Source organism: Lepidochelys kempii, chromosome 13 (assembly GCF_965140265.1).
Source record: "Lepidochelys kempii isolate rLepKem1 chromosome 13, rLepKem1.hap2, whole genome shotgun sequence".
In the NCBI taxonomy this organism is placed as follows: Eukaryota; Metazoa; Chordata; order Testudines; family Cheloniidae; genus Lepidochelys; species Lepidochelys kempii.
This window is the reverse complement of record NC_133268.1, coordinates 5,660,520-5,680,452: the sequence shown is the minus strand read 5'-3', so window position 1 is coordinate 5,680,452 and position 19,933 is coordinate 5,660,520. Positions and strand designations below refer to the sequence as shown.

At 48.6% G+C, this 19,933-nt stretch overlaps 1 protein-coding gene across 1 annotated transcript; it reads right to left on the bottom strand.

Moving 5' to 3' along the window:
• Window positions 1-4,315: 4,315 nt before the first annotated feature.
• Window positions 4,316-19,410, bottom strand: SRMS (src-related kinase lacking C-terminal regulatory tyrosine and N-terminal myristylation sites). The gene is made up of 8 exons (XM_073309024.1): window positions 19,055-19,410; window positions 11,989-12,110; window positions 10,541-10,707; window positions 9,080-9,221; window positions 7,915-8,073; window positions 5,954-6,135; window positions 5,241-5,397; window positions 4,316-4,509 (listed from the first exon to the last, which is right to left on the bottom strand). The coding sequence occupies exons 1-8, from the start codon at window positions 19,408-19,410 to the stop codon at window positions 4,316-4,318; spliced, it is 1,479 nt and encodes a 492-aa protein (XP_073165125.1).
• Window positions 19,411-19,933: the final 523 nt, after the last annotated feature.

The window sequence follows — 19,933 nt, the reverse complement described above, 5'->3', positions numbered from 1 at the left end:
TCTGCACATCATGTTCTTTATAGCTAAATTGCAGCCCTGCCCTTAAGCCACGCCTCTTTTGGCAACAAAAGGACAGAAGGAAGCCAAGTGAATTACTGCTAGGTTTCAGGTGGGTGCAAGGCACCAATCCTGTGAAGCAAGCAGGGCTGCCTAGCTAAAGGCCAGAGGCGGAGGGGCCATGCGTGACCGATGAGGTTTCACTTTAGGGTACGTCTGCACTGCAATTGGGAGGTGTGATTGCCATGTGCAGACATACAGGGCCTACCTTTACTTTAACTCACTCACATACAGATAGCAGTGACGCTGTGGCAGGACGGACTTCACCCCGGGCTATACAAGCCCACCTGGGACCTTAGGTATCATTTGGGTGGCTAGCCGTGTTGTCATGGCTTCATTGCCATTGGTCCCCAAGCTAGCTAGATTGCAAGCACACCCCTTGATTGCAGCGTAGCCGTCCCATGAGTGAATTTCACCCAGCTGTAGGCTGCTATATGGGAGAGGGGAAGGGGAGAGAAAGGGGGGAAACAGAGATGCTAGAAGACAAGAGAGGGAGAGGAATTTATAGAGAGAGATGACGGTCAAGGAGGTTAAACAGGGAGGAAAGGGAAGAGAGAGAAAATGGGGAAAGAGGAGAAGGGGAGGGGAATAGGGAATAAAATGGAATTTTAGAGGGTTAGTGGCGATTCTTGAGTTAGCCTGAGGATTTCACGCATGTTAAAAAGGCAGTTATTACACATGCCACATAAGGGTGTAAAGCAATATCCTGGCCTCTGTTTTGGGGCAGGGAGCTGTAGTCAATGTCTCTCTCATGCCCCAAAACAGAGGCCAGGAGGATATTGCCTTGCACCGTTATGTGCCATATGTAATAACTGCCTCATAAAGCCACTCAGCTGTATGTACGGTCCGATCCCCCTACCCTGTGCCTCTTATGGGGCCTGATCCAATTCTCGTTGAAGTCAATGGAATACTTCCTGTTGACTTTGCTGGGTTCTGGACGGGGTCCATACAGGGCTTTTCACCTGCAGATCTCAAAATACGTAGCCTAGACAAACCTACATAAGATGGGTGCACAACTGGCTGGAAAATCATACTCAAAGAGGAGTTATCAATGGTTCACAGTCCAGCAATAGGGGAAACCGAGGCACAGGGAAGTAATTTTTAATTCTAATCCTGGCTTCCAAAGCAAAGCACTTGCAACTCCTCCCAGGGTGGTTTCATCCACAAACTTTATAAGTGTACTCCCCGTGCCATTATCCAAATCATTTATGAAGATATTGAATAGAACCAGGCTCCAGACAAATCCCTGCGGGACCCCCATCGATATGGCCTTCCAGCTGGACTGTGAACCATTGATAACTCCTCTTTGAGTATGATTTTCCAGCCAGTTGTGCACCCACCTTATAGTAGGTTTGTCTAGGCTATATTTCCTTGGTTTGCTTATGAGAAGGTCATGTGAGACTGTATCCAAAGTCTTACTAAAGTTGAGGTATATCACAGCTACTGTTTCCCCCATTCATAAGGCTTGTTACCCTGCCAAAGAAGGATATTAGGTTGGTTTGACATGATTTGTTCTTGACAAATCCATGTTGACTGTTACTGTCACCTTATTATCTTCTAGGTGCTTACAAAGTGTTTGATGATTTGCTCCCATTATCTTTCTGGGTACCGAAGTTAAACTGACTGATCTATAAAAACAACAAGGAGTTTGGTGGCACCTTAAAGACTAACAGATGTATTTGGGCATAAGCTTTTGTGGGTAAAAAACCCACTTCTTCAGATGCATGAAAAGCTTATGCCCAAATCAATCTTTTGGTCTTTAAGGTGCCACCAGACTCTTTGTTGTTTTTGTGGATACTGACTAACCTGGTTACCCCCTGATACTTGACTGTTCTATATTTCTGTGGGTTGACCTTATCCTTCTTTTCATAGATAGGGACTACATTTGCCCTTTTTCGGTCCTCTGGGATCTCTCTCGTTCTTCACGAGTTCTCAGAGATAATCACTAATGGCTCAGAGATACTTCAGCCAGTACTGTAAGTCTTATAGGGTGTATTTTGTCTGGCCCCGCCGACTTGAAGACATCTAACATGTCTAAGTAATTCTTACTGTGTTCTTTCCCTGTTTTAGCCTTGGATCCTACTTATTTACACTGATATTCACTATTTAGTGGTGCAATCACTGCTAATTTTTTTTGGTGAAAACTGAAACAAAAAAGGCATTTAACACTTTGGTCATTGCTGCATTTTCTGTTATTGTCTTTTCCTCCTCATTGAGTAACGGCCCTATTCTGTCCTTAGTGGTCCTCCTCTAGCTTCTAATGTATTTGTAAAATGTTTTCTTGTTACTCTTTATATCCCTAGCTTATTTTGTGCCATGGCCTTTTTAATTTTGTCCCTATATGCCAGCGTTGTTTTTGTTTTTTATATTCAGCTTGAGTAATTTGACCTGGTTTCTACTTTTTGTATGACTGTTTTTTGAGTTTCAGGTCATTGACGATCTCCTAGTTAAGCCATGGTGGGCTCTTACCATATTTACTATCTTTCCTTCTGAGATGAAGCTAGAAATGGGAGGCAGACCTGTTGAAAGGCTATGGATGGGGAAGGCTAAATGGGGTTAGAACAAGGTTGATGTCATGGTAGGTTTCGACTACAGACCACCTAACCAGGAAGAAGTGAATGTGGCTTTTTAAAAACAACTAACAAAATCACCCAAAGCAGAACACTTGGTGGTGATGGGAGACTTCAGCTACCCAGACATCTGTTGGGAAAATAATACAACAGGGCCCATCCAACCAGTTCTCCGAATGCCCTGGAGGCAACTTTCTATTACAGAAGGTGGAGAAAGCAACCAGGGGAGAGGCTGTTCTCTCCTGGATTCTGACAAGTAGGGAGGAAATAGTTGAGAATTTGAGGCTTGGATGAAAGTGATCACGAAGTTGATAGAGTTTTTGCTTCTAAGAAACGGTAGGAGGGAAAAGAGCAGCATAATGACAATGGACTTCAAGAAGGCAGAGTTTAGCAAACGCAGGGAGTTGGTAGGTACAATCCCATGGGAAGCGAGTCAAGGGGAAAAAGAGTTCCAGACAGTCAGCAGTTTTTTTAAAGCATCATTATTAAAGGCACAAGTGCAAACTATCCCAATGCACAAGAAAGACAGGAAGTAGGGTAAGAGATGGATATACACATGGTTGATGTGTTTTTATTTTTTAAGAGGACCCTTTCCTAGATCCTCTTGGGAACCTTCCAATAGCTTCACAGAGCCTCCTCCAATACTTTGATGAGAAAACCAGAGAAAGTTGGTTAAAATACTTGTATTTAAAGAGGCAGAAAATGTACAGTTAACGTTTGCATTTAACAAATAAAAAGAATGTCATGCTTCAGGCAGCCACTAAGTGGTGCTAAAAGACAGGGAGCTCAGGGCTCAGCTCTCCCTGGAGTATGAATTAACCATGATGATGATGATTTATTGTTTCACAGTTGGGGAACATCGAGAAGCCAGGTCCCTCTGCTGCAGAGCTTACAGTCTAAATGAGGAATATGACAGACAAATGAGAGCTTAATAATATACACCAGGAGGGGTCAGGAAGGATGATGGTTACAGGAATACAATTATATCTGAGTGGGTCCGAATTGTGGGGAATGGGGGGAGTGGTAATTGGCAGTTCCAGGCATAGAGGGAGAAGTCCAGGCAGATCTAAGACCCAAATGCTGCCCATATGTGGGATGCCTGGATGTCTCTGAATCCCAATGAGGAAACAGGGCTTTACATGGCTTTTTCTTGCTGTGAACTACAACATGGTCAGGTCTGATTCTGCCACTGATACTAGCAAGTACTCTGAAGAGTTACATTGTCCGCATGCGCTCTGAAAATTGAGTGGGTTTACATGCATTGATCAATAAATAAATCAGACACACATCATGAATAAATCCATAGCAATCAGTAGTTTACACAGACAAAGTAAACGGGAAACTTCACTTTCAACGCAGCGGGTAGCTTGTGAAATCCTGCTGTACTGTTCAGATTAAGAACTTCTTATACCCAAGGTGACATCTTTGCTGTACCGCATCTATAATGAATAGTCCTCTTGAGGAGGGCACAGCCAGACCATAGCAAGGAGGCTAAAAGTCTCCAAAATGGAGCACGGTTTTCTGTCCCTCCTAAGGAGAGGGCCTTGTGTATCTTCATCTGAAATGTGCAACACAAGAATGCCTGCCGGACTCAAGCCCTGCACAGGTTAGTCAATGGAATGGATACCTCCAGCAGTGGGAAATGGAGCCCCAAATAATCACGGGGGTGAGGCGTAGGGCCGTTTCCATCAGGAGAGCAAATTGTGCGCCCGTCTGTAAATCGAGCAGAGTTTCTCTCTCAGAGCGAGGAAGGTGGGTCGTTCCTCAGCATTACCCTTCCAACACTCCAGCATGACGATATAGATCTCAGGAGGGCAAGTGCTTGGCCGGGGCAGGCGGTAGCCCATGCTGATTTGCTGTATGGTTTCTTGGTTTGTCATTCCTGTAAGGAAACAATAAACTCCAATGACCCTATTCACCATCACGTTGTGGAGTTTATCCCCCCAAATGGCTCAGGGTGGCTGTGAAGAGTCTAGCCGGCCTGTATGGAACGGCTTCTCCATCACCATTCGATCCCTCATCAAGCGCACCTCCCATGTGTAGTGAAACCTGTGTCAAGCAACTATCAAGGCTGCCTCCTGGCTGTGCCGTAGCGGCTCCATGCACTGTGCTGAAAGCCTCCTTTCCTGGCAGGAAGACTGGATGGCGGGGTGGGAGAAGCACATGTTTCATCAGGGCTATCTGCTGGATGTCGGTGAGGTGGGGAGCCAGAGGACAGCAGCCTTGTGTAAGGGGAGCACAACGAGGGTACATCTACACTGCAAAAAACCAAACCAATCCGCGGCACCAAGTCTCAATCTGGGGCAATTGACTCAGGCTGGAAGTGCTTGTGCCACAGGGCTGAAAATAGCTGGATAGATATTAGGGCTCAGGTCGGAGCTGCAAGTCTCTCCCCCCTCGGCAGGTTTCAGAGCCTGGGCTCCAGCCCGAATGTCTACGCTTAGCCCCACAGTGCGAGCCCGAATCAGTTGACCTGGGTTCCGAGAGTTGCGACCACAGGCGCTTTTCTTGTGTAGACGCGCCCTGAAGGACATTCTCTGAAAGAGTGTGGCACAGTATCCCTCGAAAGGCAGCACAGCTGGTAAAGAGGAGGGGGAAGGGTGGGCATCTTACCTTCATACGGGGTCTGCCCATACGTGAAGACTTCATAGAGCAGGATCCCATAGGACCAAACGTCAGATTTCAGTGAGTAGGTGTGGTAGTTTGCTACTTCTGGTGCTGTCCACTTCACTGGGATTTTGGTGCTGCCGCTGGTGGAATAAATATCGTCCTAAAAAGCAGCAGGAGATAGGCCATGAGCAAAGGGGAAATAACAAACACAATATCCCCTCTCTCACAGGCACGGGGGCAGGAGAAGCCTAAGCTGCTATCTCAAGTAACCCTTACTAGCCCCACAGCTCCCTCTCTCCAACGGTGCACTCGTTTCAGGGCCGACACTGATTGTGTCCTGCCACACGCGATCTAACTGGAGACCATGTTTCAGTACCTCGGTCTAGCTGTAGCTCTCGGGATTGTCAACCTGGGACAGCCAACGCTGGATCCCTGGTGCGAGTTTCTCATCCTCTAGGCAGGCAGAAAAGTCAGTGTTTGGGGAGAGGTGGAGTTGTCTGTTCTGTGGCATTCAAAGGCAACCCCTCCAGCCAGTTAATCAGCTGTATCTAAGTCTAACCAGCTGGTAGGATGGTGCCACCTTGTAAAAGCTTCAAGGGTGGGGCTCACAGGTTCCAGTGTGAATTGGGGCTTTGAAACTGGGAGCCCCTTGGGGACAGGGAAGGGAATGTGGAAATAAGCAAGGCAAAGGGACCAACAGCTTCCAGCAGACCAACCTTGAGGAGCCTGGCGAGTCCAAAATCGGCGATTTTGCAGGTGAGGTTGTCTCCCACAAGGATGTTCCTAGCGGCCAAGTCCCTGTGAACGATATGCTGTTCTTCAAGGTACGTCATCCCATCGGCCACCTGACAAGCAATGCTCATCAGGTGGAGTGTGCTCAGAGCCCTCCCTTCCAGACCTGTTAAACCAGCGATCGAAGGACCAAAATCACTTTCTGTTTTAGGCTGATCCATTAAAACCCTCACAGAGCACGTTATGGAATCAGTACATCCTTGCTAGGAAAGAGACCTGCTGCTAGGAACTGATAAAATAAACACGTTATGAACGTGTGCAGCCTTTGTTATTCAGCCCCCACTTCTGCAAAGCACTCACACACACGCTTAACTTTGAGCACATGCAGGTTCCCCTTGACTTCCATGTCTGTAAAGTTAAGCGTGTGTTTCAGTGCTTGGCAGGCATTGGACCCCTGTGAGCTCTGTTGCAGTGAGGAAGGTGGTCCTCATAAGGAGTATGGTAGGAGTATGAGCCACTGTTAGGAGTATGAGCCATGGAGTCTAACTCTTGGCTGGGAGTTGTGTTTCAGAACCCATCCTACTTGGGAGTTGTTGCTCCTTGGATAATGAGTCCTGCGGGATCCATAGCCCCAAAGGAGGCCCCATTAGTCAATGGAGGATGTTACCTAGTAAAGAAGAGGTCCCAGCTGGGAGCTGTGTGACTTGTTTCCCTAACAACTATTTCCTGGTTGGGGGAACGAAAGAAAAGAATGAGAGAAATAAACACTACAGGCATGTTCTTCGTGCAGTTTCAGGGCTGACTCATCAAGATGGCAACAGGAGACTTGCCTTTTTATCTGTTTCAGACGCCAATGCCCAAGGGACAAGTTTTGGCAATTCGCTTCCAACAGAGGTTGTGGCCGAGCAGGCTGGGGAGCTGAAAACTCACTCTCCCAGTCCCCCGGTGAAACCACCTCCTTTGGAGTCGGTGAACAACGAAGCAGCACGCCATTCGGACTGCGCGAATGTCTCAATATGCCACGGCAACTCTTCTTAGAGAGGGGCGTCAAGCGACGGCAGGAGTTCAAACCTGCAGGAGCTTTGAGGAAGCCTATGCCTTGTCGACATACACAAATTGTACTGTTTTCACTACATCGGTATAGTCCGAGCACTACCGCCCTCCATAAAGGAAGGGGAATAAACTGTACTGGAAAAAGACAGCATTATACGGATATAACCCACATGAGGTATTAGTCTAGTATATATATTTCAGTAAAACAATCACACCCGACCAAGTGAGTTATACCAGCACAAAAAACGGTGTGAAGACCAGGCCTTACATTCAGATCTGGGTGCTCAGGACTGTTGAGACTTTTCTGCAAAGAGGCCCATTGCATAGTTACCGGTGGTAGGGGTGAGGGCTTCTGTAAGAGGTTTAAAATTAAAAATGGCGAATTGTCCCTGGCCGACGTATGGTGAATTAGAATGTACCCGGGGCTGAATTCTGCTTTCAGTTACACTGGGGTAAGCATGGAATTGCTCCGACTGGGGTGGAGCCGCCCTGCCTTCGCCCCAACGTAAATGAGAGCAGAGCTCGGCGGGCTGCCTCTTTGACGGCAGCGCGTTGTCACCGGTTTAATTTGGGCAGGGCGGAGGCAGCCGCCTGGGCCCTGCCGTCCCTTCGAGCTGCTCTTGAGTGCTGGGAGACTCGAGTTCCAAGAGTGGTACTGTCACATGGTGGGAGGGAGAGCTCAGTGGTTTGAGCATTGGCCTGCTAAACCCAGGGTTGTGAGTTCAATCCTTGAGGGGGCCATTTAGGGATCTGGGGCAAAAATTGGGGATTGGTCCTGCTTTGAGCAGGGGGTTGGAGTAGATGACCTCCTGAGGTCCCTTCCAACCCTGATAGTCTATGATTCTATGACTCCCTGCGCAGCGCTTGGCATTCAGGGCCGGGTGGTACTGACCGCTGAGGTAGCTCTCCAGGTTGCCTTTCCTCATGAGTTCGGTGACGATGTACAGGGGCTCACCCACAGAGCAGACCGCATGGAGCTGGATCAGCCTCTCGTGCTTCAGCCGCTTCAGGTTCTGAATCTCTTTGGTGAAGTCTTCTGCCTTCATGTCAGCTGTGGAGGAAGCCGAGACGTTTCCAGGGTGAGTGCGTTTCTCGCTACGTTCATCCCTGCCTTTCTCCATGTGGCTGCGGGAGCTTTCCAGCCCCGCCCCCACTCTGCGGCTCTCACGGCTCATGCACCCCACCCCCTTGCAGCTCATTAACAATAACATTTATTGAGGTTGTTCTCGTTAGGATTGAGATGCCATTTTCAGGTAGCTGCTGAGTGCAGAAGGGCCTTCCACACTAGTGGTTCTCAACCTGGGGTAAGCCTGCCCCTGGGGGGACTCAGAGGTCTTCCAGGGGGTACATCAAGGCATCTAGATATTTGCCTAGGTTTACAACAGGCTACATAAACAGCACTAGCAAAGTCAGTACAAACTAAAATTCCTTACAGACAAGGACTTGTTTATACTGCTCTATATACGATACACTGAAATGTAAGTACAATGTTTATATTCCAATTGATTTATTTGATAATATATGGTAAAAATGAGAAGTCAGCAATTGTTCAGTACTAGTGTGCTCTGACATTTTTGTATTTCTATGTCTGATTTTGTAAGCAAGGAGTTTTTAAGTGAGGTGAAACTTGGGGTACACAAGACAAATCAAACTCCTGAAAGGGGGACAGTACTCTGGAAAGGTTGAGAGCCCCTGTTCCACACAACAGTGCAGTGTCTTACCATGAGGCCTCCAGAGTGATGGGGGGTAAGGGGGGAGGAAGCCATTTTGTAAAGGCCTCAACGTAGATAGGACCAGATTTTCGAATGGGTGCGTGCAGACGTGTGGATGCTTTGGCATGCACCTCGCTTCCAGGCAAGTAGCCTTACTGAGCTAGGGTTGCCCGACTAAGCCAGGCAGGAAGTCCTATCGAAGTTAGTTTATTTAGTCTGATTGTTTACATGAAATGTTGGGTGATCAAGGGGGAAATGAAACAGACTGGAGAGATCTTTCATGGCAGTGAGTGAAAGAGACAAGGTGGCACATGGTTAATGTTCCCTGCCTTCGCGTCCACGCACCTTGTTTTATGATTTTGATGGCAACTGGGACCATGTTCTTCCACAATCCTTCCCACACCTCTCCGAAGTATCCTTCCCCCAGTTTCCTCCCGAGGGTGAATTCTGAACGGGGCCGTTCCCATGCATCTCTCACCGGAGGTGTCTGTATTAAACATATAGAGACACAGAACATTTCATTTCAGGCCTATGCCATCCAGCTAGTCAGGTAGAGGCAGCTTTATGAACCAGGGCAGACTTGGGCATAGGATGAGAAAGCAACCGAAGTCAGCATCCAGTCCAGTCCCAAACAGCACCTCTTCATCCTGATTCTCCTCTGTTACGTGTGCACTTCTGACCCTCAGGTGTGTCCCAGAATCCTTTGCCGTGGCTACTGCCTTTGGAGCACTGGCCACATTTGGGAGCCAGAGATGTCCATGAGAACAGAACTTTGAGACTGCAGGATCTACCACCATTTTAGGACCAGGAACTACAAAGGCTCAAGGGATACTAAGGGCTCTGGTTTCTCTCGGGAGGCAGTTAGGTCTCACAGGAAGCGTGAAGGCAGAGAAGCTGCTGGAAGGGGTATGTAGCAGGAAGCAGCCGCTCAGATCACAGAGAGACCATCCCATCTGCACCATTAATATTGATTTGTATGATAAGAGGGTGCTCAGTGAAGCTATAGGAAACTGGTCTCTGTCCCCTGCAAATTAAACTTCTCGGTAGAGCTGGTTGAAACTTGGAGTTTCTGTTCCAGAGGAAGTTCCTACATTTCAAATTCTTTTTCACTCTGAATTGGAACCAATGACCTTAAAGATGGCCTTGAATATGGAGTAAGCATTTGAGAAAGCCCTGTGCAATTCAACTTGAAGAAAGGGAAACCAGATAAAAGCCGCAGAACAAGAGAGACTCCTTAACCTTATAATTAACACAGCAGAGCCTGAAAGCAAAGAGGCTGATGGATGGATAAGAGGGCAGCTATATTAAAAGGACACTTAAACCTTTCATTTAATAAAGTGTCGAAAGTTGAGCTGCTCAAAAAATTATGGACACATTTCTGTGAAAAAATGCTGAAAAAAACGTTTTTCATTTTCAACATTTTTTCACTGAAAGACTTTTTTATTTCTGTTGGCAGAATGAACACGGATTTTTTTTTTTCATTCTGGCCCCATTTCTCCCACTGGAGAATGTTTATAGTTTTTGGATTCATTTTTTTTTTTTGGCTCCAAAACAAAAAGAATGCAACCAGTTCTACAAGAAACTGCCTGCATTGTCCTTCAGAATGCCTCTGTTCTAATGGCCACCATATCCCCTAGCAAATCACCTGCTCCCTACCCCATCACAATCACAGAACAAGTTACAAGACTAAAATGAAATAACGAAGAAAGAAAACGGCCAAGGCCAGCAAGCAAATAGTGAGCATCAGGTTTAAGATGAGTGTAAGAGTGAAAGAAACTAGTTGACGCTAGTGTTGTGTACACAGACCTTAGGGATGCAGGGCTGTAACAAGGGGCTCTGTACAACTTTCCAGTTTATGGTGTAAAAGGTGAGCAGTTCCTCCATGTTGGGGAAAGTGTGTCCCTTTTGTATGTACAGACCTCCGTCGGGCTCCTTACAGATCCGGAAATGACTGACTTTAGCATGATTACGGACTGCAAGAGAAAAACCAAAGGAGAAATTGAAACAGAGTTCAGTGACCCATGCAACCAGCACTAGTCCCCACTTGAGCATTGCTGGCTCTGGCCTCAGTTTGGCTCTCATTTACACCAGTGTAACAACACTGACTTCCATACTAAAGAAGTTCAGCCCAGATAGTTTGTCCAAGAGGTGGTTAACAGGTGACTTGGTCTATAAATGGTCTCTAAATACTAACACATGGCAGAGATTTGATAGTAGACAGCTCTTTATCTAGCAGACCAAGGCCAACGAGATCCAATGATTGGTAGCTAAAGCTAGACAAATTCAGACTGGAAGTAAATTTTTAACAGGGAGGGTAATTAACCATTGGAACAATTTACCCAGGGACGTGGTGCGATCTCCAATCACCTGAAGTCTTTCAATCAAGACTGAATATCACTGTATGCTAGTTTGCAAACAGAGTTTACGGGCGTGATGCAGAAATTACTGGGGTGAGGGTCTTCATCTTGTGTCATGCCAAAGGTCAGACTAAGTGATGCATTAAAAATCTATGAATTTACATCACTGTAAATGAGACCTGAATCAGGCCCTGATAGCTTAAAGCCGGAATTTCTTTTTTTATATAATCCACAGATCAATAGAACAATCCACTGGAAATAAACCCCGCGGCTAAGGACTATGAAGCTGTCTTATGAAGCTGTAAATTGTTTATGGCTTTCATATCCCTGAATGAGAGCATTGTACTTTGCTTTCCCACAGTGATTCAGCGCTCAATATTTGCATAGATACGCAGGGCATTCAATGGCCATTGGAGTGGCTTTCTGTCCCTTTTCAGAGCTGAAGTGAAGCCATCTTAATAGGATGCTATAAACCACTTTAAACACATCCCTGCTCTTTCCTGCTTGTTGGTGAGCCCAGCTCCACAGGCAGAATGTTCCTTCACCCAGGGGCTTCTCCCACTTGCATGTGGTACATGCTGATCACTTCCCTTTCCCCTCATCTTGCCAAATCTACACCTGGGGCTGCCATAGCCCAGGGAAGGGCGACCAAGAGAGAAAGGAACCTAAAAAGTGCCTTGAGATGGCTCTAAATTATGCCAGGGGTGAATTTGGCCTCTGGCAGGCCCCCAGGATGGAGGTAGGTGGCAAGGTGGCTCACAACCATCTTCATTTCCCTTCCCCACCAGCTGTGCCACCCTCTGCTCCTGGGCAGCACTGAGCCTCCTTTGTGGCACGAGGGCAGAAATGAGCCACAGACAGCAGCAGGGCCGGACTTTGCAGAGCGCTGGGGGTTACCTGACAGAGAATACTCCCCCCGGCTACTCTCGCTGTCGCGGATGAGGAAGGAGCCGTGTTGATTGGGCGGTGAGAGAAGGAGCTGCTGGGCCTCATTTCGACTGACTCCACTGAAGTACCAGCTGCAAGAAAGACAAATGGCCGATCAGAGCGACTGAGCCCCCAGGACAGACCCTTGCTGCACCCGGGCCCCGAGAGGCATTGAGACGGGAGGAGTCAGAGTAAAGCCCAATAATGCCCCGAAATGGGCAGCGTGAACCGAGCTGGGCTCTGCACCATGTGGCTGCAGCTGGCTCCGTTTAGCCATAGCATGCGCCAGGGGACAAGCGACGGAGGGTCAGGTCCTCAGCTGGGGTCAATCAGCAGCTCTGCACGGACTTCGACAGAGCTATGCTGATTGACGCCAGCTGAGGGTCTGGCCCAGGGGGGCTCATCGGCACTGCTGTGTTTTATGCAGAAGGTGGTGTGATACGGGAGTGATGGGCACCAGTAAAACCTCCTGAGGCAGATAATAAAAGACTTGCTGCAAAAAAACTCCAGCCCCCTGAATACTAGCAAGTAAAAAATGGGGTGGCCAGTGCCCAGGGTGCAAAAGAGAGAAATGCACCTTTTCCTTCTTTTCCTAGAAGAAGAGCTGTCTGCTGCAGCAGGAACGACCTGCATGGGCTAGGTTAATGCACAATGCACAGGCACAGACCAGCCTTTGCATGTATCAGCCCAGGTTCGAGGAGGCCTGCAGGGAACAGAAGGTCTCCGGCTCCCCCTAGATGTGAAGAGGGCAAAGTGACTTTCCCTCACCCGCGGGCAGGGTTAATTTGCCTATTTACCACTTGTTTGGGTGTTGCTGAAGCAGTGTGATCTGGCCTTTCTTAGGAATGGCGTTTAGTGGGTTATATTGGTGCATAACATAACTCATGTGAGCATGGACGTGGGGCTGGATGCGGAGTCCAACCAACCATTTCCTTTGTTTTGAAAAGACCTCATCATCTGTAACCCAGCCCTGCTTAGCCCACGGACCGCCTGGTGCGAGGGATGCCCACATGAAAGCCAGAGACAAGGTTTGCTAGTTTACAGTGCTCATGCTCAGCGGTACTCAAGGAGCTGCCCTTTGATGTCCATTTCAGTTCAGTAATGTACATTGTGGCTGCATATGTACAAGCCAGCAGTGCAGTTTGCTAGCTTCACCCACCCCCATTGTGGAGGCATGCGCCCCAGTATTGAAGGAACTGCCCGTTGATGTCAATTTCTTAATTTATAATGTCGCTCCCCGGCTAGTCACATCAGACGCACACACTGTTTTCCTAATGTCTCCCACACAGCTTCCTTCCCCTTGGGTATCAACCATGTTACATTCATTCCCTGCCCTCTGCAGAGGCTTTGTATGTCTCATGTGGCACAAAGGGAGCAGAAACCCCAGTCCCCAGTGTCAGTGCTGAGGGTTGGCCAGAAACTGCTTGTATCCAACCCCCCCAGTGGCAGGGTTGAACAGAAGATCAGGATGCCAGATGTTCTCCCCATGTCCCCACCGAGCTGGAATAGCAGAGATGCTGGTTCTTGGGTTCCAGCCCACACTACCTGTGGTTATCACTATTTGTGTTTGTGCAACTGCCTCATGAGCAGCAGAAGAGCTGATTTACAGTGCAGAGACAGGAGCACCCGCAAACAATCGCACCACAAACAATCACACCCTCTGATGTCATCGCTAACCTTTGCGCTCAGAGGCTGCTGAATGATTTGCTCAGTTTCACCGGGGCCTTTTGTTATCTGGTATCACAGCTTGTTAATGCCAAACTATTTCCTTCATTCTTTGGACTCCAGAGGAGAGTACAGGAAAGCCCGGCACTTTGCCCCAGATAAGAGCAGATCTTTAGAACCAATGGCGTCTGCTGTAAACACTTAACTCCACCAAAGATACCGGGCATTTTGATCTTAATTCAGCAGTTAAGGAAGCAGGAAGAATTAGAAGGGTTTGGTAGCACCTAAAATAAGGCACTTATTTGCCCTTCAGTTCTAGAAAATCCAGGTTCAAATATGGATTAGGTCACAAGTGAAAATGTGCCGGTGGTCTTTCCTCTATTTGCCCGTCACAAAACTACCCTTTGTGCTTGGCAAAATTCCGTACAATCGTCAGTCTCTAACCAAAGGAGATCGAAGATTGGAATAGCAAGGCAGGGCTGCAGGTCAGGTGTGAGGTGCTGTGGGCAGAGCTGTGCTAGGTGTGCTATTGGGGACAGGACCTTTAAGGGCTGAGCTTCCCAGACACAGTGCAGGCAGGGCTCCAGGAAGCTCATTGTTACAGGCAGAGCCAATTGCAATTGGACACAGAATGCAGCAGAACTCTTGCAAACTCCTTCAGTGTGGAGGGCTCACTAAACACCACACAAGGGGCGTTTTGCACAGTCCCTGCCCAGAGCCAGCCTTGTCTCCAACCAGGACTATCCCATCTTAACACACATGGGTACTAAAATGTGTATGTGCAAATGTATACGTGGCCATTCAGTGTGTGTAAGGGTTCAGGGGGCCAGGAACAATATCACGTGTCTCTTCTCACCACTCTTCTAATTATTACATCATTTATTTGTATTACCATAGTGCCTCTGAACCCTAGTTGTGAAGCAGGGCTTCATTGTGCTAGGCACTGTACAAACCCAGAAAGAGACGGTTCCTGCCCCAAGGAGTTTACAATGTAAGTACTAACCTAAACTGCACTGCTCCTAAAATCCTGCTGGTCAGGCGTTCTGATGGATGCAAGTGGATCCCGGCTCCGTCCTTCCCCTCCAACTCCTCTACTCCTATAATTTGTGCAAATCTATTGTTAAAAATCATCTGGGAAAGGGTCAGAGGTCATCGCTTCCCAGGCAATACATGAGTAAAGGCGGTTGCCAGGGTACTAGAGGCCATTGCTGCAGAAAGCTGAACTGGTGTTTGTTACAAAGGGTTGAGCAGTGAAAGGGTCTGTTAGTATCTCTGCACACCCCCACGCAGGCACTGGGAGAGGCTCCCAGAGGGTGTTGGGTGAATGGCGCCCCTGAGCCTGCATTTACCAGGGACTTGATCCATCCAGCAGCGTCGTATACTCAGCCCAAGGCACAGCTGGCGTTTCTTGTTCTTGTTTGTTCTTGTTGGGAGGGGCAGGGGGGAAGACAGGTTGAGCCTGTCCTGGGGCTCAGGGTTGGTGTAACTGCGCAGAAGGGAGATGGAAAGGGATTATTTGCCTCAGCTACAAGCACTGATGTGGTGTGGATCTGACAGGCTCTTCGCCTCGCTCCCCCGCAACTGGCTCACTTGCAATACACCCGGCTAGCTGAGGAAAGCTGCTTCCCCCCCAGGCTGTTAGCATAGTCCCTACTCTCGTCTCTTCACCTAGCGTGACGGTTCTGGGCAAGCTGCAAGCACACATACACCCAGTAAATGAAAAATGAATCTAGGTTGCCAGGCCTGGGGCCAGGCGGTGCCCTCAAGACCCCCACCTGCAATGGGAGCAGAATCACAGCATCACCGGCAGGCCTCAGGTGAAGACAACCCACTGCCCGGCTGCACAGGAGGGTGCGGAGTGAACACGCTGCGGGGAGCAGGCAGCTCGTGGCTGGAGAGCAGCGGCTGGTGGCCAGAGAGCGGCAGCTAGTGGCCAGGTGCCCAGCTGTGAAGGCAGTGCCCCTCCAGCAGCAGGAAGGGTGGCCAGACCATACCAGGCCATCCTCACTTCTGCCCTGCTGCTGGCGGTGACTCTGCCTTCAGAGCTGGGCTCCCGGCCAGCAGCCGCTGCTCTCCGGCGGCCCAGCCCCGCCACCAGCAGCAAGCGCAGAAGTAAGGTTAGCAGTACCACAATCCCCACCCCTCCCAATAACCTTGCAAGCCCCGCCCCCCCGAACTCCTTTTTGGGTCAGGACCCCTAAAATTATGATGCTGTGAACTTTCAGATTTAAATAGCTGAGATCATAAAATGTAGGATTTTAAAAATCCTATGATCGTGAAACTGACCAAATTGGACCGTGAATTTGGTCGGGCCCTATATATGGGCCTCAACTCAGGCATCAGTCTTGCACCCCCAGATAACTAGGGGCAGGTGGTAGGGTGCAAACAATTGCAGGCGTATTTGAGAATACGTGGATACGTAGGTGGGAGTCCCAAAAAGCATTCAGCGGCGGCACAAGGCTTCTGCCATGGAGACGCGGAGTTTTGCCACTGGATTTCAGTGAGCTAGGTCAGTGGTCTCCAAAGTGGGGTGCGTGTACCCCAGGGGGGGCACCATAGGATTCCAGGGGGTGCGTGGCAGGAGGAGTGCCACCTGACAGCACTCCGCTGTTTTTTTTCTTCGCCTGCAGCAGGTCTTCCCCTCCAGCAGCACACCTGGGGCAGGTCTTGCCTCCTTTTTTGTTCGGCAGCACGCCTACGGCAGGTCTTCCCCTTTCCTTTCTTCGGTGGCACTGGGGCGTGCGCGATCCAAAAACTTTGAAGACCACTGAGCTAGGTTACTGCTTCTGAAAGTCCCACTCTACCAGGTGCTGTGGGGGTGCAGCCAGTGATTTGGGTGACTCCGTGAGATCAGATTCTTTGCTCCTGCAAAACTGCACTCACGAGACTATTTGGTAACAAACTCAGAAGCCGCTTTTCAGAAATCGGGACGCTGGTGCATACGCCCCACTAATTTCTCTCTGCCACACAGATTATTGCTGGCTGCAGATTATTAAAGGAACTATGAATTGGTGAGTCAAGAAAGTGAGGAATACATAGCATCAACAAAGCCAAGCACGCTCCACAGGTTAAGGATCAATTTCCTCCACCTAGGAGTACTAATGACTTTTACTCCTCTCCTGGAATTATTCTAATTCAGCTACTCTCTTCACGGGGCCCATGAATGAATTTGTCAACGAAGCTTTGCCTGAACCTGCCTGCTGCTGTCCTGGTGCATTGCCAGTCATAACAGCTAAACTGCACTGTGGGTTTATGCTCTAGACAAGCACGACCACGAACATGGTCACTCTTGATCTACACTGAGGTTTGATCCCACCAGCAAGAAAAGGTGGGTTCCTTTACTTCATGTGCCACCTGTAATACAGGTGTGAAACACAGGTGTGCTGGTAAAGACTGACCCAGCCCCAATCAGTGGATGAGGGTCAGGACTACACAAGTGTCATGCCCCTGGCATCTGACAGGCATCGGGATGTACTGATGGCTACTGGTACAATGCCCACCCTGCCATTGCTACTAGGGCTTGGATGGGGTTGTGTGGAGAGTTAGGGGAATTTTTATTTTTTGGCAAATACTAAAGTCACTGAAAAAATGCAGGTTTGGGGTGACCGACCCTACCTGTGAATTCAGATTGAATCTGGTGGCCAGATTTTTTGTCTGGACAAAAAAAAAAAAGAAATTAGGGAAAACAATTCAAAAATGGCAAAACCAGTTTGTTGAGAAACTGCTGATCCCTTTGATCTACACAATTTTTTTCATTTTGATGAAAACCCTCCCCAAAAATCCATTTTTTTCTTGTATTTTTCAATCCAGCCCTACCTGGAACCTGACGAAAAGAAACGAATTCATCAGTGCTGAAAACCCTGTATTCTGGTCGTACCCCACCACCATTTTTTTGGTCGGTGTCCTGTCTATCTGATCTCAGTGAGACGGACAGATGGAACGGAACCCTATTTATTTTAAAATGCAAAGTGGTTTCACTTTGAAAACTGACTGTAGTGTGTATCGGATGCTGTCACCCACATTCCACCCCTTTGACTCCATATTCAGGAAGATAAGTAAGAGCTCAGCTGCCACTTGAGTAGACTAGAAAGACCAGAGGAGAAACTTTTCCTGGGACTTCACTCGGAGTTTTCGCAATGCTTGCTTCCAGCGTGTGTGTAATATGCTAATGGTACTGACTGACTCATGGGCCTGATACTGGCAGAACGGAAGTGTCTCAGGTGTGCTTCACAAAGCACGTCGGACCTGGATCATTGTGAGTGGGGAAAGAAATGCTGCCTTTCACTCACGCACTGGGCAGGAAGAGGTTAATGTTCTAACCTTAAAATCAGCAGCTGTGAAGGTGTTGCTGGGGAGTTGTTGGCAGGGTGGGGGAGTGGTTTGCCAGAGCAGCTTGCTGCTGGAGCTCCACAACACCCTCCCCTTGGGCCGGTGCTGGAGCTGGAGAACTCGACTGGCCCACGGCTGTGCCGAAACAGGGGTTTTGTCTGGTGGGGCTCGGGGGTTCAGCAGGGCAGCTGCCTCCCTCTGCCAAGCTTGCCACAGCTGTCTACTTAGCCTCATCCCACACCACAGTCTGGGAGAAGAGGACCAGCAGCGGTTTGGGGGACTGATGCAGCACAAAGAGGGATTAAAAGCCTTGTCTACACACACCTCGCATTGCTTTAATCAAACCAGTCTAACCCCCCTTGTCTAAAGGGCAGCTATACCACTGGAAAGGTGATGTATCCTGGCACAGTGTATTCTCAAACAGGAAGGGGAACAGCTATACCTGGGACAAGACCCCTTCAGACTGGTATCAATGTGTCCAGGCTGGGGGTTTTACCAGCATCACTATTTCAGTTAAAAGAAAATAATCACACCCTAACCGACACAGCATCACCAGTACAGAACCTGCGAGTGGAGCAGGCCCTTGGCAGCCACCTGCCAGGGATCATTATTGTTTGTATTACCGGAGCACCAAGGAGCCCCCAGCTTGGAGCAGGACCCCGTTGTGCTAGGTGCTGTACAAACAGAACAAACAGCTCAGACATCTCTCTGTTTGGCCTGGAACTGTGCGATGCGCCAGTTCCACTCACAGCCCAATAACCGTGGTGTGCCGTAGGCCCTGACTACTGACAATACCAAATGCAAATTACAAATAAAAGAGAGACAAGACAATGCTACAGTTCAAGCTGATCGGGGACAGCCTCAATGTAGAGGCAGCAGGCCCAGTGTTTGTTCTTTGTCCCTAGCTTTCAGTTCTGCCAGGCCTTAGATCAATATATAGCACTGGTGCCGGGAGATCCAGCTTGCCAAGTTTCCCCCTGCTTTGTGCTTCATTTACAAAAGATTATCCCCACACAAGCCACAGTGAAGAGCTGGTACTTACAGCTGATGGGAGGTTTCCTTGTTGATCCTTGCCACGTAATTAGCAGGGACGTAGCCCAGCGCTGGTTCCCCCGAAAGCCTCCTGGCTAAGACATATTCCCCCTCTTCTTTGAGGACACAGAGTTTATCTCCTCGGCTGACGCTCAGCTCCTCTGCACTCCTGGCTCTGAAATCATACAGCGCACTAAAGAGAGAGGAGCTGGGGAGGACAGGATCCGGCTCTAGGTCTGGCCGCAGGGGGACAGGATCAGGCTCAAAATCCCCCTGTGAGGGCCTATCAGCAGAGACGGTGTTTGGCCAGAGTTTGTTCCACAAGGAGGTCAGGAAGGTCAAGCGCTTCCTGACATGTTGTTCCATCCCTGTTCCCAACAAAGCTGTGTCCAAGCGTGAGGCCGCTATGCTATAGCATTTCTCCACAGCAGAGCAGGGACTTTTGGTCCCATGTCTTTAGTCCTGAGCTCTGCACATCATCTGTTCGAATCAACGCTCAGGGGCGTGTGATGCCAGCTCAGTGCTGAAACAGGCACCTGTGCTGTCTTTAGCTGAGAACTTCCTACTTCTGAAAGTGAAACGAGAAGATCAGGTGTAACTCGTTGCTGGCTGGAGCCATAGGCTCAGACCTGCACACACATCTGGCCTTACAATCACACCTGGAGTTTGCTTCATTAGTCAACTCTGTTTACACTTTAAGAAGCAAGGGAATCTTTTGAACTAGAAATTAACCAAAAATATGTTCTGGTAGTTACCAGTTACTGACAAACAGAAATCTCTGGTAGGTAGGAAGGACTCGTACGTACAAGTGGTAAATCTCAGAGAAATAATCTCCCTCTATCTTGTGCAGGATCTTTCAGATAAATTATCTCATATAAATTATTATATT